Raw genomic sequence first — 22,511 nt, forward strand, 5'->3', positions numbered from 1 at the left:
TTTGATTGGTTTGTTTTGTGGTGGTTACCGGTTGCTCACTGATGGGTTTACAGATAGACACAGTGAAAGATCTATTTCACTAATGGGGAGTTTTAATTTAAGAAAAGATTGAGATTTGCATTCTATGAAATGTCAGAAAAATTCCCTAACATTAAAATGTCACCTGTTTTATGGAGGCCTAATAAATTCACCATATATAGTATATATACATACAGTAATCTGGAAAAAAAATAAACAGCAAGCCCTTTAAACAGCATAAAACTACAGGTATTTAAATTATGGGTAGGTCTGCAACTAATAGACTTTGAAAATGCAATCATAAATATCACAGGTTAATAAAATGAATTAAGGCTTTTCTTTGAATCAATGAAACTAACCTTTACAAAATCCTCTGGCCTGCAAAACTAAAACAGGAAACCAGTCAATAAGAAATAGAAGCACAAATGGAACTGATAATTTGAGTGTAGAGGGTGATTATAATGGCTCCAAGGCTGCAGTTTGGAAAACCCAGTTAAATTACTTAACTGAAATATTTTAATCTTAAAATTATGGGCTAATCTGCATTCTACAAAACAAAAGGGAGAATTAGATTCTGATAGAAAATGACAAATGATATATTGAAATACTCATCTTTATTCCATAAATTGAAAGAATGCTCATTTTGTAAACATTTGACATTGCAGTGACCAATTAGATTTCATTTTAAAACATCAAATCAATGTAATACTGCCCAACTCCTTGACAGACTTGTCTGTCAATAAGATACTGAAGTAATTGAAGTGGAAGAGACATGACAATTCGATTAAAACACACAGGTTCGCTTGTGAAAGAAACTGGCAACTACATGGAGCTAAATGAAGACTCAAGCTGTTGTGAGGGTAGTTATGAAGGGAAGCCTAAGAGTAACGGGGAACACCTGGGAAGAATCACCGCCCTTGAGCAGTCATAGAACAAGTAAATGAATTGGTGGCGGCCTCAGATGTCCCATGACATGGGGAGGGGGAGGGGAGTATAAAACACAGCAGGAGAAACAGAAGGTCAGAAAATAAATTATGGATCGGGGATTACCGGGTTGGTTAAACGTAGCTTTTCAGCAGTTGGCGGAACAGAAATGGAAGTGTGGCGGAAGGAAAACATTCACGTTACTTTATGAACTGCGTGACTTTTTCAGCAATTGTCTTTATCAGGTTATACAGAGATGCTGACAAAAACTGGGATATTCGCGTACCTATTTGTTTATGAAAGGTGCGGAACTTTTCGCTTAAGATGCCTATAGCACAAGTTTTATTTATCTCTCTGGTGAAGTAAATAAAGGACAATTGCGGCTTGAACAGTGTTGTTGGTTCCTCTCTGCTAATGGTTTTCTCAGAATCCCGCTTCCCACTCCAACTAAGTCCAAGTTGGGTTGTTTTGTGAGGTTCCGAGAAGCAGCAATCTTGAAGCACCAACTCTGGAAGGAACAAACGACACTGATATCTTAAGAATGTTGCAAAGGGTCGAGCGGTGGCCACCAAGAGCAACTGAAAGAACATGTCTGTATCATTAATTAACAGACATACAATAAACAAAAGGAGGAGAGTACATCAGTAATGCATGCCTGAATCATAACTACCCTGTGCTATTTGTTTAATTGATGCCATGTTTTTGCTTCTAAAGCCAGATTTGTCCTTCTTGTAAAATGTTGCATTCTAGACAACCTCGCTTCTCACTCGTAAAGCGAGTTATGGACGTGAGCTGCGCGATAGAATAATGCACGGATTTAAGTAATTCACTTGATGGTTCCATTTATATTGCGTTATCATTTTTGAATCTATAGTCAGATCCTGACATAATTGACTATTCTGCTTAATGACAAGAAAAGCTAAGGTCCTCCTAGTTCCCTTGTATTAAACCTGCAAACCGACTGTACATTTGTCACTTTGGATATGAAGGAATACAAAAAGAATCGCCTTCGAAATATTTTTCATTGAATCACGAGGACCGTCAATATCAACTGTCAAATATAAACTCATGTGAAGAGGCGACCTTTGTTTATTAGGGGAAATAATTTGCAAGTACATTAAATTACACACATAAACTCTTCATATATTTTATCAGCAAGAACTGAGTTTGTTCACACCTACCTATGGCTGTAATGACAATTTATTAGAAAGTGGTGCTGGATGGATCAGCAGCCAGGTATCGATTCAGATAGTGGTCAGGAAGGCAATATAAAAGCATCAAGCGGCTGTGATTGTTAACAATGGATATTTCGGAATGAAGGCTGACCATTTATTTCCTAGAAATCGAAATGGTTGGATTGCCTTAAGAGTAAGGCAACGTTCATCGCAATGCCAGAAAGGTGGCGCGTTTTGCACTCAAAATAAACTCGAAAGAGTTGGGAAAACATTAACCAAGTCTAAAGCCATGAGGGGTGTACGTGACAATCACTCCGGTTTACATTCCAATGATTGAGCAATGGATGATCGCTGGAGATATCTGAGGAATTGTCGAGGCATTACATACCGTCATGTGGAGACTCTGAGGCAACAGACAAGCATTAATCACTTGGTACATATTCGGCTAATTCGTGCCATGTGCATTTACAAAAGGTAGAATCATCGTAGCAGAATAAATTGTTCTCTACTGCTGAATAAAAATAATTTCATTAATGAAATCGCCCATCATTCTGACATGTATCTTTCAACTTCAAACTTTTCTTATTCCTGATGAAGTTACGTTGAGACATTAGCATCTTCAGACAACCGCAACTTCTTCAAATATAAAACGAGAAATATCACGTACGATTTTAATAGCGAATAGAGTAAAATTAAGATGTGAGCAGTTTGGGAAATGTCTTTTCCTGAAAGTACCGCCCACTATATACTTGTTATTGCATCCGATTTAAATCTCCTCTCTAAAGCAACGTTTAACCTTAAGTTTACACGCGCCAAGTGTTAACTTTTGAAATTTTAACTATATATGGGAGATTTATGGGCTACAAACGAATTGGCAGTTGATTGCATTTATCATACTCATCAAATGATGTGTGTATTAGTTTTGCAGGATGTGCACATGTATTGTCACGTCTTGTCTGCGAGCTGTCCATCAATGGAATCTCCGCCCCATGTGCAATTGTATAAAGAGGGACTCGGGCTCTGGACTCAGTCAATGCGATTCGAGAATAACAGTCTCGTGTCGATCTCTGTGCGAAAGACTTTATAAGGATACACCACAGAGATACAGAACTGAAGAATTTTGGAAATCTCATTAAATAAGCTTTGTAGGTACGTGTGAAATGTTCTACCTTTGGCTCAGTTAGGCAAGTTTGTAATACATCGTACCTTTCACTAACTTTACTTGGTAGTCGCAAGTATTTTGTGATGTTATCGAAATGATATGGGACCCGGCAGTAATCAGAACGGTATAAAATACACTCAGCAGGTTGTACTCGCCGTGTTTTAAGTTTCGGAACATTGTTATGTATATGAATGACTCGAAACGCGGTCTTTGTTGACGATCATCATCTAAGGAACATTGTCCGAAAGAGAAATTACCACATGTAGAACAAAACCAACCTGGCAGTGGCTTCTCCTGAGCGGAGATTTTTGATCTGCTATGTTAAGGAAGACTTACCATTAACGCGTTGCTGACACATAGCCAACACTGGAGAGGTGCCTATCAGCGCTGTGCCCCAGAGCCTCAAAAGAAACATTATAAAAAGAAAACCCCTAATGCCGGCTCTGTTTTTCCCCCCAGCAGGTTTCACCATGAGGATGGTTCACGTAGCTCTCCTGTATTGCTGCTTCGTCTATTCAGTTTATACTAATGTGGATGCCAAATTGGACGTAGCTTCGGAATTTAAAAAAAGGCAAGTTCTCCGCTGCGTCTTTTTTCCCGCATTTTTGAAACACGTCCTCACTGAATCGTGATATCACGGGACACCTTTCCTTTTTTTTTGTAAACGAAAACCTCCATCACTTTGTGACCGTAATCTTTCGTCTAGTTTCTCTTACCGGTCGTGTGGGTTTCTGTTCGCAGGTTGAACGCTTGGGCTTTAAGCCGAGCAAAGAGGGATTTGAAAACTTCCAAACTGAAGACTCAGGGGGTGGTAGCAAGTAGTCAACAGTTCGTGAGGGCAGAAGACGTCAAGGAAAACTTTAACGTTCACTCCAGGTAATTAAAGCAAATCCTTCGAACAGCAGACCTGAAAAATGGTACCGGGTGGGTTTGCTAATGAAAACGGAGGTCAGCGGGTTCGGGCGAACTCCATCACTAAGATTGGGTGAGCGCTAAGATTACACCATAAAACCTATTAAATGTGGAGGGTGAATCTGAGATAAAAGACTGTCGCATAAATAAGAGTGTTGCTGGATTAGGGGAAATGATAGTCCAGCGGACTGTTTTTGTTTCATACTATCTCTTAAACGGTGAAGAGATTGTTTACCATCAATGGGGAAGGTAAAAACAATGCGTGTGAGTCAGGCCTATTGCAGGGTTGCGGTTCAGAATTTCCTACCGCCGCGTTTATGTAGGGATTAATTGCGTCTCACCCAAAGTCCTACATGAGAACATTTACGTAAAAGCCGCCAATCATTCCCCTCGTTATTATGATTTACCAGTTTCTTCCCGGTGTTCTGAGTTGCTCTTTAGAAGCTGGGCTTTTTTTTGCATGTTTTATAACGAGTTTGCAAAGTGATCCTGTCATAAAGAAAAACCAAATAAATCGGCTGATCATAGCAACTGCAGACTTGAGTCCATCATGTGTAGTTTGGCGAAGATTTAAATGAGCCGCTGCATTTTACTGTTAGCGACGGGTTCTGAACCCACTTCTCTGATTTTGCTCTTATGTTTGCGTTTCTCTCTCCCTCCATCAGCTCAGACGCGCACATCCGTGTGAAGCGCTACCGATACGGGTTGCCACATTTTCCACAGCTCCATCTGAACCGACCAAGCTGCCAACTTGGGACGTGCCAGGTCCAGAAGCTGAGCCACCGGTTAAATCAGCTCCTCAATAACCCGGAGAAAGACAACATGGCTCGGTGGAGCACGTGGAGTCCCAACAGTTACGGCAGGAAACGGCGATCGGTGCGATCCAGAACAGCGCTCACGCTGCCTGGGGAACAGGATATACTGGCAAGGACGTGATGGGCTGTGCAATGACCAGCACACACAAGTGTACAGCAGGGGCCACTGCCATGGGACTAGAATATTCACAAAGCCTTCAGTTGGACATACGAAGGCAGCCGGTAAACTTTACAATGCACGCCAGAGTTCAGATCTGTTACAAGCTTCCAAACTTTCCAGAGTTGGTATTTGGAGACGTTTCAGAGCGAGCTGAATGAAGGAAAGGGCGCCACCTCTCAGCGAATGCCTTGGAATTAAGGGTTCATACCCTACATAGCGCCAAATTCCAGCCCATTATCTGCAGACTACATTTGAATTGTGTTGTTTTTTTCTGTGTTTGGATTACAGGGAGTCTAAAATCCTGCTAGTAGAAAAAGGATTGCATCATACTTGAACGCAATTTCTATTACAGAAAGTGCAATCGACGTTTTAATGTATGAAAGACATTGTATATAAAATTGTTTAAACTATTTAACTCTTTATTTCCTGTAACTGTACATCTGGAAATAGAATTATTTTTATACGTGATATAAATATATAAGGGCATTGTAGCATCAGCAAACTTAGAATCGTGTGACAATTATTATGGAGGTAAAATGTTCACTAGTAACCTGACTCCTTTTGTACATTCCAGACTTGCAATGACTGTATATGTAGTACAATCTATTTTGTCATAATTATTAAGTACAATAAACATCTGCCTACATTATGATGCCTGTGGTTATTGTATTCCATTTTTTAAAGAAAAGATGCGAGGAGCAACTCAGCAGCCATTACCCCCTTCTACCAGCTTATAGAAATGAGATGAAATATATGTCTTAGTTCTGATGAAGGGTCATACGGACTCGAAACGTTAACTGTATCCCTCTCCGCAGATGCTGTCAGACCTGCTGAGTTTTTCCAGGTATTTTTGTTTAGCAGCCATTACACTTCTGCTTAGGGTTCGTTTGGCAGCCCATTGAATACTGAAGGCTAATCTTTTTGACCATTGAGTCACAATATATGTATTGAACATAAATGACATTCATATCCCCGAGAGTTTTGCCTTAAATTTTTGGAGGGGGCGAAACCATTAATACAATGAAACAGAATTCAAATTCCTTCTGGGAGGACTTGATCCGACTCATCCTGGTTAAAGGGCACCGCTGCGGCGATGTAAGGGTACTGACTTTTTTTGATGATCAGCGCAATAGGAAACCGCAATGAGAGACCAAAGAATGCGGTCGAGTTTGTTGTATTTTTAAAGCCTGTAGCGCCACCTGACTTAAAATCCAGACGCTACAAGAGCTAGGATAAATAGGCTTGAGAGGGGTTCTTTCGTGCTGTTTGCCAACCTGAGATTAGATCTATGCAAAACTATGTTGTTCTCAGCAGTAAACATTGACCGCGTGCTTGTCATAAAATTACTGATGCATATTTTATATGTGGCCCAGCAGTTATAGATGGTTCGAACTACCATAAAATGTCGGGGGAAAACCTTACAGGGTTGATTCATGCTGAAAGTTCGCAAAACACAGAGGCCTGTTTACATTATCTTTACAGCCAAGCAAAAGCCTGGATACTATACCTGAAAGGCTGAGTTGTTAAAATTGTGTTATAGTCTTGATTTGTCCATATTAGCATTTAAATCCACATGGGAAGGGTTATAAAACTTTCTAAAAAGATTCATGATCCTATTTCGATTAAAAACGTGTAGGGAATTTCCTTTTGTTAAAATTAAGATTAGTAATTTATCCCTGATTTTTTTATAAATGAATTGTGGCAATTCCACAGATACTTTAAACCTTTAGAACAAGAATGTAACAATATAGTGCAGGTAATTAATTCCAATGCAAAATACATTTTTCATGACATAAATTGTCAGAAAGTTATCACTGATTATTGTAAAATTATGTTATAATTGATTAGCTTTCCTCGAAATATTATTTATTACGTAGAGATTTCGCAGAACATCGATGGAGCTATTCCGCCATCTAGAGCTCGCAACCAGTATGAATTTGTGAGAACCGATGAAAAGCGTGAAAAAAACCTTTCGAAACCTCTCGGAGTGGGAACAAGGATCCTAAATAATGCTACCTACTTGTCAAAATATTGCCACGTTTTGATGAATGCTTTCCTCACGCGCCTCCAAAAGAGAGATTTTCTTTATAATTGCGAAAAGCAAAAAACGAACAAATAAATCCCAGGATATAACTAAATTCGGTTCTCCAGAGGCTTCCGGGACTTCTTTTGCAACCGTTGCCACAAACGGGAGCGCGACAATACTATAACAAATGTTTTGAACAAATAGAAACTTCGCTTTGGGGAATCGACAAAGTAACATTTACGTTATTGGAATTTGTGGTAAACATCTGTACAAAATTATTTGGCACAAACGATGCCATGGGCTTCATTACATTTCAAGACAAAATCAAATATTCTCGCAGTTTAAGGTGGTCTGGGATGTATATTCCCATGAAGTAAAAAGCCAAATTCTGGAATCTTTCTAATCCTTTATTTTCCAAACCACTGGGCTGAACAGATTTTGTTTTATCATGGTCTCCTACCTACACGGACCAAGGGTGGTCAACACTGACCCAAACCCACGTATTAAGCAAAATGTGGTCAAATCTGACAATGGCATAAAACGGATTGTTTAAAACTTCTATAATTTTGTTTTAGAGAAGGTTCCCCATTAGCTTGGAATACATGCGCAGTTTGATATGTAGGGTTTTTTGTGTTAAAAATTCTTAAGTTGAATTACAAATACGAATTTCTGATAGATTACAGGAAAACTGGTAAGTATGAAACAAAAAATTACCGTGCTACAATTTAAAGCTCTTCAGCCAAAATATAGAAAATTTATCTGACTCCAAAATACGAAAACTCAATCAAGATGGATACAAGAATATTGTCAATTCAGATACAGTCACCTTCCTTTCAATCATTAGCCCAGAATTGAGGAAGATTTACGCCTGTTTACATGCTATAGGTTTGACTCCGATAACAAGGGACTGCCGCAAACAACACTATAAACAAACCAAAAACAAAAATACCTGGAAAAACTCAGCAGGTATGCACTTGAAGTGACGTACAGAAACAAGACAAGGGACCAAAAGCCAGAAAGGAGCAATAGGCTGGATGGCTACTTGTTGGCCAGCATGGACACGATGGGTTGAATGGCTTCCCTCCATGCTCTATATTTCTTTGATTTCTAAGATTTTCTATGAATCCTCCTTGAGCAGAAGTTTCAGGCAGTAATGTTAAGCCATTTTTATATCGCTACAGTATCATGTTTGCATGATTGGTTCTCTGTACAAATATCTTGCTGCTGGCAGCAACACCAAATAAAGTTTACCAGAGTTGTTAAAGATAATGGTTTGGCAAATCCAATAAAAAAATCTTCCTAGTCAGTGAATGTGTAAAGTTTACTTTGGTACTGCTGTTGGCTGTATGAAACCCATGTGCTGGGAGCCAGAATTACTAAAGCAAAATATAAATAAATTGGAACAGCTACCTTTCAGCTAACCATTGCTAGCCTATAGGGACCTTACCCGTTAACTGTACATGCAGTTGTTCCTCCCTTGTAGAAATAAATACGTTTTCAGCAGCAAAGAGCCGGGTTTGCCTTACTTAATTCAAAGTGATCCCATAATATAAATGGGCTATTATTTCTGGTGGTACAGTGCAGCAGCACATCTACCCAATTTGCAGAATCATCCCAGTTTTGCACTAAGTGTGGTAGTGGGCAGGTAAAACAAGGCTTTACCTGCTGGCTGCAATGGCGGCTTTTCATGCCGTATCGTCCCAAACCCACCGCATCAATTATTCACTCCCGGGAAAAACGTTGTTTCCATGGCAGATTGCCTGCCCGTCATCATCCGCTGCTGCATCACACCAGGCCCCACATTGAAAGTGCTGCCGCGTGCACACCTCTCAGTGCTTTCAGCCCACGACTACCACAAAGAAAACCAAACGAAGACAAAGGGAAAAAGACATGTCCCTTGAGTGCCTTTTTGGATGCAGTGGAGGCTTGCCGTGATGTCCTGTACCCCCGGTCTGGCTGCAGGATGGACAACAACCTCACTAACCCAGCTTGGGTGGCAGTGGCAGCGGTGGTCAGCGTCAACACCCTGCAAAAGAGGACCTAGTGCCACAAGATGTTGAATAATCTCCTCCGTTCTGCCAGGGTAATTCACTCTCCTCATCACTCTCAACACACACTCACAAACTCCACAGGGCCTTCACTCACTGCTGGTTCAGGGACATCACCATTCACTCTCTCACACACACCGTCCTTGTCCTCAACCATGGGACCACTCACCACCACACATGCCAGGCATACATATCATCTGGCCTGGCAGGCATCCTGCTTACACTCTCCCTATCTTTATTCATGCAGGACAAGCTGGCACACAACAAGAGAGAGAGGTCACTTAGCGGTGGAAGAATGCCTGAAATCAAGGTCCTCATGGACTTTGAAAGCAGAGCCATTGGCTGGCCAGCGACAATCTGGACTGTTCTTGTGCTGATGGTGAGTTCGGCACTGATCTACCAAGTGAGGATCCAGCAGTGCAACATCCACCAGACAATCATGCTGTGAGCTATATGTCCTCTTTCACAGGCCACTGCCATGCACTAATTATCTCTCCTTGCTTTGGCAGGCACATCTGCCAAACAGCCAAAGGAGTTCACAACCCAGGGCCTCCAGTCAAGCTCTGAAGAGATCTCTGAAGAGGAATCTGAAAGCACCCTCCTTGAATACCCATCACAGCGCTCACCCACACCCTCCATCAGCAGAGAGACACACATCTCGCTGGGATATATCTTTAGAGTAGCCTCAAGATCACAATCTCGTGAGCACATCATACTTTCTGATCCAGAGCAGGTGTTGGCAGGGACTTCCCAGGTCCCCAGCACTTGGAGGACAGCTGGAGGCCAGAAATTTGCTGAGTCCAAGTCAGGTGATGAGCCTCTGGACTTGGTCATCTCTCAATTGCTGGAGCAGTAAAGGCAAGATCAGGAACAACAGGAAGGGATGTCCGCTGCACTCCTCAGATTGCAGGCACGATGGAGGAGTCTGTCCATCTTCAGGCTGAGATGATATTGCCGGCATTGCAACACACTGACGTCAACACTGGCAGGATGGCAGCCGCCATGGAGACCTTGGTCCAGGACCGTGCTCCTGCACTGCTGCACGGGCTCAACTCGACTGCTGATGTCATAGGTGGCCTCCAACAGTGTGTACATGAGAGGGGTATGGGGCAGCTTGATCTCACTCCAGCTACCCCTTCTTGTCAAGGAGTCAGCCAGGAGCCCTCGGGCACCAATAGGGACGAGGATCAGCAGGTGCATACCCTGGGGTCATCCACCCAGGTGACTCTGGGAGTGTCCGGCCCATCTGAATTACCACTACCTATGACCTCAGCAGCTCCAGCTCCACAGGTCGAGGAGGGTGCCACTGACACTGGCCCTGCAGGCCTCAGCCCTCCAAAGGACACTGTCAAGATAATCATGGATATGGCATAGCAGTCAGCAGGCTGCCTCAATCTCTGCTGTGGATGTTGGGGGAGCACCAAGACATAGTGGAAGGGTTAGTTAAGAAGATATAGTTGCACAGCCTGGGCCTGGGTGTTAATCACTTGTACATAATGTTCACTATTGCCAATAAACTCCCAAGAATGTCTACCTGCCTAAGGCTCTTTGTTCTGATGATGAGTCACTCTGTTCGTGTCACTCAGATGTGAAACCTTTATGCAGAAGATAAAGGCAAGTATCTCAGTCCAGGCCTCTTCCCTGTGCTTTGTGCAGCTTTCAGACTAAAGTGATGGCCGGGCCTCACACTCCCTGGACACATTACTGATGCCTGCACCTCAAGCGCGCTTGTTACTGCTGCCAGAATGTGTGGGCAGGCATCACAGAGTTCTGTCATTCTCTCTGAACTCTCACCATCTTTAAGGTGGGGCTGGCCCCCATCTCTTCAGCATCTGTGACCAGTGATGCTGTGCTCTTGAAGGGGTCAGGTGCTGAAGGCAGACAAAGGTTCAGGTGCATTTAAAGTTTCATGACTGCGTCTCTATGATACAACCCTGATCACAGAGCGCAAGCAAGCTGCCCTCGGCCAGACAGGAGTCAAACATTGTCAGAGGCTATATAAAGATCTATGGAGTGTCCTCACTGCATGTTGTCATCATCCTCCTGCGATCGAGCAACTATTAGGGCCTGCACCGCATCTCCATGACAGGAGATTTTGGTTCAAACATGGATAAGAGAGCTGAACTTCAGAGTGAGGTGAGAGTGACTGCCCTTGACATCAAGGCAACATTTCACTGAGTGTGGCATCAAGGAGCCCTAGCAATACTGGAGAAAATGAGAATCGGGGGAAACTCTCCACTGGATGGAGTTATGCCTAGCACAAAGGAAGATGGTTGTGGTTGTTGGAGGTCAATCATCTCAGTTCCAGGACATCACTGCAGGAGTTCCTCAGGGTATTGTTTGCTGCCCAACCATCTTCAGCTGCTTCATCAATGACTTTCCTTCCATCATAAGGTCAGAAGTGGGGATGTTCACTGATGACTGCAAAATGTTCAGCACCATTCATGACTCCTCAGATACAGAAGCAGTCCATGTCCAAATGCAGCAAGGCCTGGACAATATCCAGGCTTGGGCTGACATATGGCAATTAACATTCGCGCCACTCAAGTGCTAGGCAATGACCATCACCAAGAAGAGAGAATCTAACCTTCTTCGCCCCTTGACATTCAAAGGCATTACCATCACTGAATCCCCCAATATCAACATCCATTGACCAGAAACTGAACTGGACTAGCCATATAAATACTATGGTTACAAGAGCAGATCAGAGGCTAGGAATCCTGCAATGAGTAACTCACCTCCTGATTTCCCAAAGCCTGTCCGACATCTACAAAGCACAAGTCAGGAGTGTGATAGAATACTTTCCACTTGCCTGGATGAGTGCAGCTCCTACAACACTCAAGAAGCTTGACACCATCCAGAACAAAGCAGCCCACTTGTTTGGCACCCCAATTACAAACATTCACTCCCTCCACCACCGACACATGGCAGTAGCAGTTTGTACCATCTACAAGATGCACTGCAGGAATTAACCAAGGCTCCTTCAACAGCATCTTCCAAACCCACGACCACTACCATCTAGAAGGACAAGAGCAGCAGATAGACGGGAACACCATCACCTGGAAGTTCCCCTCCAAGTCACTCACCATCATGACTTGGAAATATATCACCGTTCCTTCACTGTCCCTGGGTCAAATTCCTGGAATTCCCTTCCTAACAGCACTGTGGGTGTACCTACACCACATGGACTCCAGCGGTTCAAGAAGGCAGCTCACCACCACCTTCTCAAGGGCAACCAGGGATGGGCAACAAAAGTTGGCCCAGCCAGTGAAGCCCACATCCTTTGAATGAATATAAAGAAAGCATTATCACAGAGGGTATGTGCGCTGCCATAAAGCTGACTAGAGTCAAACGTTCATAGATGCAATGTGAAGATCTTACTCCTGTCTCCTCACTGCATGTTGTCATCATCCTCCACAAATCTAGCAGATGTGAGGGCCCGAGCAGCCTGCCTCCTTTGGCCAGTGCGAGGGCCTCATTGCCATCATCATCACCTTCGAGGACCTCATCACCATCGATGTCCTCCTCATTGGAGGAGACCTCCAGCTCCTGCATCTCCTCCTCAGCCAGCTCCTCTCCCATTGCAGTGCCAGGGTGTGAAGGGTGGGGCAGGCAACGATGATGCATGATACCCCTTGTGGATTTTATTTCAGGCCTCCACCAGACTGGCCCAGGCACTGGAACCTCTTTTTCAGCATCCCAGTGGTTTGCTCCACCAAGTTGCGAGTTGCAGCATGAGCCTCGTTATACCTTCACTTTGCTGCAATCTGAGGTGTCATCAGCCACGTCCTCTGCGGGTAGCCCCTGTCCCTGAGGAGCCATTCCAGCAACCTCTGTGGACCCTGGAAGGCGTCAGCGATCTGTGACCAACTTAGAAAGTAGGAGGTGTGCACACTCCCTGGAAACTGTGTGCAGAACTGCAGGATGCATTTGTGGTTGTCGCACACCAGCTGCACATTCAGTGAATGGAATCCATTGTGGTTCACATAGTTAACAGTGTGTTGTGACGGGGATCTGAATGCTACATAAGTGCAATTGATCATACCCTGTACCTGTGGGAAACCTGAGACCTGGGCAAATCCAATCGCTCTTGCATCCTGGCTCTCCTGTCCTGGGCAAAATGCACAAAGTTGTGTGCCCTCGCAAAGATAGTATCTGTGACTTCATGGGTGCAATTGTGGGTGGAGGCTTGTGATATCTACAGAGGTCACCTGTGGAGCCACTGGCGTAAAAATTGAGCACTGCGGTCACTTTCATGGCCACTGGTAGTGGATGCCCTCCATGTCCCCAAGGCACCAAATCCTGCAGCAGTTGAAAGATGTGACCGACCAGTTCCCTAAACATGCACAGTCTTCAACGACACTGGTTCTCGGTCATCTGCATGAATGAAATGTGATGTCTGTAGACCATGGGTCTAGCTAGGCGCTGACCAGCGACAGCTCACTGTGGCTCTTCAGCAGCGTTTGTGCGAGCCCTGGCTGCTCCTTCTCCCTCTATGCAGCCAGGTGCCTCAGTCGTTCTCTGCTCCGTTGTCTTCACTCTCTATACGCCACGAGTCATACAGCTAGTTCACTAGGCTCCATGATCTTGATATATTTCTCCTGCAGGATGAAAGAGAGAGATGTGTTGATTAGCTTGGGCATACTAAGAGCCTGTCTTGGTTAAGTCTGAAGGCCCCTTAACACATCATGGAGAGTGCTGGCCACCACTTGGATGGCCAGAGTTTAGTGTGCTGCATGGCTACGCAAAACCCCACTTCTCTTTGCCCCACTCCACCTGACCAATTGGCAGCAGCTTTGCCCATTGGACTGCATGCTCTGCTCTCAGCTCAGGTGCAGGCATTCTCCTAACCTGTACTGCAAAGCTGCACTGTTAGCTTGAACCATGGGGAAGACTGATCCAAACTGGGATGATGACATTGCAAGGGGCTGTGAGCACCTCCACTAGTAACTGTACCTTGCCAGCTTTAGCAAGGAGATTGTACAACGTACCCAGTCATCCAACAGTTCTGAGGTCCACTAAAACGCTCATTAGTTTGCTGTCTGTGCCTGAAGGATGAAAAGCTCTGGACCACTTGATGGTACTTTGAGGCCTCTGCATTGCTTGAATGGGCAAATAAGCTACAGGCCCAGCTCCAATCATATCAATGTGGCTGTGCTGGAACTGTCTCTGCTGCAGAGGAATGGTCACTTTATGCAAGGTGTCCCTAATATGTGGCCGCTTTCCTTGCCCACTCCCACCACCCAGCACGTGTTTGTGCATTACCTTCAACTGCAGGGCAGCTTTTGCCCCCCCCTCCAATGCACCTCAATCTTGAAGTCCAATAGGGGTCCCTCGCAAGCGCTCCACAACATTACTGTGCACTCACCTCCGAGTCACCCTCAAAGTGCAGCCCGCCAACTGCACACCTTATATAAGCAATTGTGAAACACATCAGCGTGGTGGGTGGATGGTCCAGTGGGCTTGCCTTATAATGATAAGCTGATGTATTACAATGAGACTCCTGAAGTCCGATGGTGGGAAACGCGGCCCGCCATCAATGGGCTGAGTGGACGGTTGTAAACTGGTTTCATGACATTGTGAAACTGACTTTTGGCCTTCTCATCATATTGTCTGCTCATGCCACCGAACATGACCAATGCCAGTGGGCACAGACGTTTCCGCCCAATGCATCAAAGCCAAGTTGCATTCAGGCAGCATGGATTCTCAGTTGACTGGGGCATTTTTTAGAGAATCAGTCCACAATGTTGTAACTTTATTTCAAACTTTCTTTTTACAGCTGTAAAATTACATGTAAATTTATGAAAGAACTCTGGCTAATTGAGCAGAAGTTTCAAAATTTCTTATGTCGATTATATTGTCAATGGGCTGAATTTGACCAAATTACCAATGTCAATGCCAAAATTGTGGCCAGATGGGTGGGAGACAGGACATGGAAGACGATTTTCCCACTGGTCCAATTAGTCTTAGGAAATGAAACTAGGTAAGTGGATGGAGTAGCAGTGGGGGACCATTTTGGAGAAAGTGACCATAATATAGTTAGATTTAGCATCATTATGGAAAAGGACAAAGACAGAACAGGAGTAAAAGTTCTAAATTGGGGAAGACAAATTTTACAAAGCTGAGAGGTGAGCTGATGGGAGTGGACTAGATACAGCTACTAGAAGAACAACTGTCAAATCAGTGGGTGGCATTCAAAGACAAGATTCTACAGGCACAGTATAGACATGTCCCCACAAAGAAAAAGTGTTACTGCCAAACTTAGAGCTCCCTGGTTATCCAGAAGCATACAGGCCAAGATAAAGCAGGAAAAGTAATCTTACGACAGTCACAAAAGAAGTAGAAAGCCTAGAGGAGTATAAAAAGTACAGGGGTGGAGTAAAAATAGAAATTAGCAAAGCAAAGGGAGGATACGAAAAAATATTGGCAGGTAAAATCAAAGAAAACCCTAAGATGTTTTACCAGTACATTAAGAGCAAGAGAATAACTAAGGAAAAGGTAGGGCCTATCAGAGATGTACATAGTAACTTGTGGGTTGATGCAGAAGATGTGGGCAGGTTTCTCAACAAGTACTTTGTCTCTCTCTTCACTAAGGAAAGGAATGGTGCAGATATTCTAGTTAAAGAGGAGGAGTGTGAAATATTAGATACAATAAGCATAATGAGAGAGGAAGTACTGGAGCGATTGGCATCCTTGAAGGTCGCTAAATCACCAAGGCCGGATGGATTGTATCCCAGGCTGTTGAAGGAAGCCAGGGAGGAAATAGCGGTTGCTCTGAGGATCATTTTACAATCCTCACTAGATACTGGTGAGGTCCCAGAGGATTGGAGGTCTCCGAATGTTGTACCATTATTTAAAAAGGGTGCAAGGGATAAGCCAGAAAATTATAGGTTGGTCAGTCTGACTTCGGTGGTGGGCAAATTATTGGAAAAAATTCTGAGAGACAGGATAAACTGTCACTTAGAAAGGCACAGATTGATCAGGGACAGTCAGCATGGCTTTGTTAGGGGAAGGTCGTGTCTTAATAACTTAAAATTTTTTTGAGTAAGTAACAAGGAGGATTGATGAGGGTAGTGCAGTGGATGTTGTCTACATGGATTTCAGTAAGGCATTTGACAAGGTCCCACGTGGCAGACTGGTCAGGAAAGTGATATCTCATTGGATACAGGGGAAGATGGCAGGTTGGATCCAAAGTTGGCTCAGCGACAGGAAACAACGTGTAATGGTCGAAGGATGTTTTTGTGAATGGAAAATAGTTTCCAGTGGCGTTCCACAGGGCTCAGTGTTGGGGCCTTTGTCGTTAGTTGTATATATTAACGATTTACGCTTAAATGTGGGAGGCTTGAATGGAAAATTTGCAGGTGACACAAAAATTGCCATGTAGTTGATAGTGAAGAGGATAGCTGTTGACTCCAGAATGATATCAATGGTTTGGTTGAGTGGTCAGAGAAGAGGCAAATGGAATTCAATTTGGAAAAGTGTGAGGTAATGCATTTGGGGAGGGGAAACAAAGCAAGGAATACTCAATAAACAGGAAGTTATTGAGAGGGATGGAGGAAATGAGAGACCTTGGAGTGCATGGCCATAGGTCCTTGAAGGTAGCAGGATAGGTGGATAAGATGGTCAGGAAAGCAAATGGAATGCTTTCCTTTATTGGACGAGGTATTGAATACAAAGGCAGGGATGTAATGATGGAACTGTATAAAACGCTGGTTAGACCACAGCTGGAATTTTGTGTACTGTTCTGGTCACCACAGGAAGGACATAATTGCTATGGAGAGAGTGCAGAGGAGATTTACAAGAATATTGCCAGGGCTTGAAAATTGCAGCTTTGAGGAGAGATTGGATAGGCGAGGGTTGTTTTCCTTGGAACAGAGGAGGCTAAGGGGTGACCCAATTGAGGTGTACAAAATTATGGGCAGTCTAGATAGGGTAGACAGAAAAGACATGTATCCCCTAGCTGAGGGGTCAATTACCAGGGGCATAGATTTAAGGTGATTGGTAGAAGGATTAGAGGGGACATGAGGAATAATTTTTTCACCCAGGCGCTGATGGGTGTCTGGAATTCACTGCCTAAGTTGGTGGTTGAGGCTGAAGCGCTCAACTCATTTAAAAGGTACCTGGATCTGCATGTGAAACAATGTAACCTGCAAGGCTATGGACCAGGTGCTGGAAAGTGGGACCAAAATGAGCAGTTGGTTTCTTTTCTCTCTTTTTGGCCTTCACAGACACAATGGGTAGAATGGCCTCTTTCTGCACCGTAATTTTTCTATGGTTCTATGGTTTTAGGCACAGAATCTTACTAATAATAGTGGAGCTGGCGAGATATTTAATGGGATGACTGTACTTCGGTTAAAAACACCTGGAAGGCATATGAAGCAAAGGTTGAATGCGTCACAGTGAGAGGTAGAGTAGTGCTCAGGTTCAGTGATGCAAGGGTAGGGCAGGAGGTGCTTTTCCTATTTGATGCAAGGAACAGACCAGCAAGCCTCACTAAGAAGACATGGATTGAGATTACAGAAGATGTCAGCAGCCCTGGGGTGGTAAATCAGACTTGGCTGTAGTGCCAAAAGCTATTTCTATGACCAATCAAATCTGGCAAGGTGAATGGGTCTGTTTATACCAAGCTTGCAACCCTGAATATCACAAAAGGTGCCAGTGCAATGTGAGATGAGGTTGAGGTCGCTGACATTGGGCATAACTAGACATCAACGTTTACAGTGAGACGAATTGTTGCCTCACAACAGAGGTCCCTGATTAGTCTGCACTGATTGCTGGATTGTCAATGCTAAATAGCTCCAAGCAGCAGGCCTCCCAGTGGCTGGATCTGGAAACTGACGCAAAGACCAGTGACAAAGTGCAAGCTTGTTTTTGCAGGATAGATGGGCTCACAGTGCCATGGAGAGGAGACACACTGTAGGGGAGGGTTGCCATTGCTGATGATATTAACATTGGTGGAGGCATTGGGGCTTGGAGGGGTCACAGCAGGGGACCCTGTCACTGAGGATGCTAGGGTTTGCTTGTCCTGTTCCCTGCATGGTGAGGCCCCCCACCTGCTGCTAGGTTAATATAAGTAGCACTGGGCTGAGGCTCTTAAGTGAGGATTGATTACGTGGAAAGATCATGCCACGGGCCTTCCCACCACAGACCTAATCAGGGTGGAGGCAGGAATACAGCGGGGTTCCCCCTATGTAATGAGATAGGATTAATTGATGACCTCATAGTGAAGGCGACCCTAGGTAGTAGCAAGCATAATATGATTGAATTTTACATTCAGTTTGAGGAAGAGAAGAGTGGTTCCAAGACTAGTATTTAAACTTAAATAAGGGCAATTATGAGGGCATGAAAGCAGATCTAGCTAAAGTAAACTGGCAAACTAAGTTAAGGAATAGGTCAATAGAGATGCAGAGGCGGACATTAAAGGGGATATTTCAGAATACATGGAATAGATACATTTCAACAAGAAAGAAAAATTCCAAGGGGAGGACCCACCATCCGTGGCTAATTAAAAAATGTTGAAGATAATATCAAACTTAAAGAAAATGCATATAATTGTGCAAAGATGGGTGGCAGGTCAGAAAATTGGACAGCAAATAAAAAACAGCAAAGAATGACTAAAACATTGATAAGGAGAGAAAAATCAGAGTACCAGATAAAAGCTATCTAGTAATATAAAAACAGATAGTAAGAGTTTCTATGTATATTTTATAAAAGAAAAGAATTAACAAATTAAGCGTTGGTCCTATAGAAAATGAGTCTGGGGAATTAATAAGGAAAAATAAGGCAGTTGAATTGAACAGGTATTTTATATCGGTCTTCACTATAGATGAAAGAAGTAACATAGAAACATAGAAAAATGGAAAAATAGAACCAGGAGTAGGTCATTCGGCTCTTCGAGTCTTCTCCGCTATTCAATATGATCATGACTGATCCTCTATCTCAATGCCATACTCCTGCTCTCTCCCCACACCCCTTGATGCCTTTAGAGTCTAGAAATCCATTTATTTCCTTCTTAAATATATTCAGTGACTTGGCCTCCAAAGCCCTCTGTGGTAGAGAATTCCATAGGTTCACCACGCTCTGACTGAGCTCCTCTTGGTCCTAAATGGCCTACCCCGTATCCTGAGATTGTGACCCCTGGTTCTAGACACCCCCAGCCAGAGGAAACATTATCTTTGCATCCAGTCTGTCCAGCCCTGTCAGAATTGTAGAAGTTTCAATGAGATCCCCTCTCATTCTTCTAACCTCCTGTGAATGCAGGCCTAGTCAGCCCAATCTTTCCTCATACTATAATCCTGACATCTCAAGAATCAGTCTGGTGAACCTTTGCTGCACTCCCTCTGTGTCAAGTATATCCTTTCCTACATAAGGAGACCAAAATTGCACACAATACTCCAGGTGTGGTCTTACCAAGGCTCTGTATAGCTGCAGTAAGACACCCTTGCTCCTGTACTCAAATCCTCCTGCAATGAATGCCAATATACCATTTGCCTTCTTAACTGCTTGCTGCACCTATATACCTGCTTTCAGTGATTGGTGTATAAGGACACCCAGGTCTCTTTGTACATCATCATTTTCTAAACTATCAGCATTTAAATAATATCCTGCCATTCTGTTTTTCCTACTGAAATGGATAACTTTCACACTTATCCACATTATCCTGCATCTGCCATGTATTTGCCCACTCACTCAACTTGTCTAAATCGCCTTGAAGCCTCTTAATATCCTCCTCATCACTCACATTCCCACCTAGTTTTCTGTCATCAGCAAACTTGAAAATATTACATTTGTCTCCTCATCCAAATTATTTATATATATTGTGAATAGCTAGGGCCCAAGCACTGATCCCTGCAGTACCCCACTAGTTACTGCCTGCCATTTTGAAAAAGATCCATTTATTCCTATTCCGTTTCCTGTCTGCTAACCAATCCTCAATCCACGCCAATATATTATCACCAATCCCTCGTGCTTTAAATTTGCACACTAACCTCTTATGTGGGACTTTATCAAAAGCTTTCTGAAAATTCAAATACACCACATCCACTGGTTCTCCCTTATTTCTTCTGCTAGTTACGTCCTCTAAAAGCTCCAATAGATTTGTCAAACATGATTTCCCTTTCATAAATCCATGTTGACTTTGTCTAATCTCCTTGATATTTTCTAAGTGTCTAACATCCCAGAAATAGCTGTAATCGGGAAATGAAAGGGAGGGAGGAACTCAAGAGAGTTACAATCACTGGGGAAGTGGTTCTGAACAAATTGTTGGAGCTGCAGGTTGACAAATCCCTGGGTCTGGATGGATTTCATACTAGGGTCTTAAAAGGAGTGGCTAATGAGATAATTATGCGTTGGTTTTAATTTTCCAAAATTCCCTAGGTTTGGGGAAGGTTCCATTAGATTGGAAAATAGTGAATTATTCAAAAAGCAAGGGAGATAGAAAGCAGGAAACTACAGGCCAGTTAGCCTAAAACATCTATCATAGAGAAAATGTTAGAAGGTATTATTAAAGGCATTATAACAGGGTACTTGGAAAAATTCAACATAATTGGCAGAGTCAATGTGGTTTTGTGAAAGGTAAATCACGTTTAACTAGTTTATTGCAGTTATTTGAAGGAGTAACACGTGCTGTGGATAAAGGGGAACCGGTGGGTGTACTGTATCTAGATTTCCAGAAAATATTTAATAAGATGCCACATCAAAGGTTATTGCAGAAAATAAAAGCTCATGGTGTAGGGGATTACATCTTGGTATGGATAGAAGATTGGCTAGCTAACAGGAAACAGAGAGTAGGCATAAATGGGTAGCTTTCTGGCTGCCAAAATGTGATGAGTGGTGTGCCACAGGGATCAGTGCTGGGGCCTCGACTCTTTACAATTTATGTAAATGACTTGGATGAAGGGACTGAAGGTACGGTTGTTAAATTTTCTGATGACACAAAGATAGGTAGGAAAGTAAGTTGCGAAGAGGGCATAAGGAGGCTACAAAGGGATATAGATAGGTTAAGTGAGTGGGGAAATCTGGCAAAAGATCTGGCAAATGGAGTATAATATGGGAAAATGTGAAATTGTGAATTTTGGCAGGAAGATAAAAAGAAGCATGTTATCCAAATGACAAGAGATTGCAGAACTCTGCGATGCAGAGGGATCTGGGTGTCCTAGTGCATGAATCACAAAGGTTTAGTGTGCAGGTATAGCAAGCAATTAGGGAAGTTAATAGAATGTTATTGTTTATTGAGAGGGTAATTGATTACAAAAGTAGGGAGATTATGCTTCAGTCATACAGGGCATTGGTGAGACCATATCTCGAGTACTGTATACAGTATTGGTCTCCTCATTTAAGGCAGGATATAAATGCATTGGAAGCAGTTCAGTGGAGATTTACTAGACTAATACCTGGAATGGGCGGGTCGTCTTATGAAGAAAGGCTGGGCAGGTTAGGCTTGTATCCATTGGTATTTAGAAGAGTAAGAGACGACTTGATTGAAACATATAAGATCCTGAAGGGTCTTGACAGGGTGGATGTGGATAGGATGTTTCCCCTTGTGAGAGAATCTAGAACTAGGGGTCACTATTCAAAACTAAGGGGTTGCTCGTTTAAGACAGAGATGAGGAGAATTTTTTTCTTTCAGAGGGTTGTGAGTCTTTGGAATTCTCCTCAAAAGGCGGTGGAAGCAAAGCCTTTGAATATTTTTAAGGTGGAGGTAGATAGATTCTTCATAAGCAAAGGAGTGAAAGGTTATTGGGGTGATAGGTTATTGGGGTAGGTGGAAATGTGGAGTTGTGGCTACAATCAAATCAGCCATGATCTTATTGCATGATGGAGCAGGCTCAAGGGACCGAGTGACGCATTCATGAATATAAAATGGTTTATTTTGTTTTCATTTGTGCCCCAGTCCCACTTGACATCAGGTGAGTTGCTGGTTTCCATGTCCTCTGAGCCCTACTTTGCATGTTCCAGTTGCATCTTTGATTTACTGAATATGCCACATTGCAGTGGGTATCTGTGCTGAATGTGGTGGGTGTTCTGAACACAATACAGTTGAGATTCGTTAGAGATTACAGCTCTCTTGATCAGTCTTCTGAAAATAGCTGCCTGGGAAAGAAGTATATTCTTTCTATTTGCGATTTTGTTACAGAAGTGATTAACTAAATAGGTAGACAACAACGTCGTTTTACTAAGGTGTAATTTGGTGTCTCACAATCATAAGGCTATTAATTTCTGTTCTGTTGGTAAATGGCAGTCTTTGGAGCTTTACGTGTGAAGTATTTGCT

General features: G+C 43.2%; 1 protein-coding gene across 3 annotated transcripts; it reads left to right on the plus strand.

Annotated features, from left to right (window-relative positions):
* Positions 1-3,152: 3,152 nt before the first annotated feature.
* adma (adrenomedullin a) lies at positions 3,153-5,815 on the plus strand. Of its 3 annotated transcripts, none has more exons than XM_041196787.1 (4): positions 3,153-3,266; positions 3,739-3,850; positions 4,021-4,155; positions 4,857-5,815. In XM_041196787.1, the coding sequence occupies exons 2-4, from the start codon at positions 3,750-3,752 to the stop codon at positions 5,125-5,127; spliced, it is 507 nt and encodes a 168-aa protein (XP_041052721.1). In that variant the 5' UTR covers positions 3,153-3,266; positions 3,739-3,749; the 3' UTR covers positions 5,128-5,815. The 3 variants fall into 3 exon arrangements, with proteins under 3 accessions (XP_041052721.1, XP_041052719.1, XP_041052720.1); XM_041196785.1 differs by having other exon boundaries at positions 3,742-3,850; XM_041196786.1 differs by having other exon boundaries at positions 3,153-3,262; positions 3,742-3,850.
* Positions 5,816-22,511: the final 16,696 nt, after the last annotated feature.

This window comes from Carcharodon carcharias, chromosome 10 (genome assembly GCF_017639515.1).
Source record: "Carcharodon carcharias isolate sCarCar2 chromosome 10, sCarCar2.pri, whole genome shotgun sequence".
NCBI classification, from domain to species: Eukaryota; Metazoa; Chordata; class Chondrichthyes; order Lamniformes; family Lamnidae; genus Carcharodon; species Carcharodon carcharias.

Bases quoted from the DNA above. Each gene is read 5' to 3' on its own strand.
- adma (XM_041196787.1), top strand. From the start codon at position 3,750: ATGAGGATGGTTCACGTAGCTCTCCTGTATTGCTGCTTCGTCTATTCA. The intron at 3,851-4,020 runs GCAAGTTCTCCG...TTCTGTTCGCAG, and splicing joins GCTTCGGAATTTAAAAAAAG to GTTGAACGCTTGGGCTTTAA. The intron at 4,156-4,856 runs GTAATTAAAGCA...TCCCTCCATCAG, and splicing joins AACTTTAACGTTCACTCCAG to CTCAGACGCGCACATCCGTG.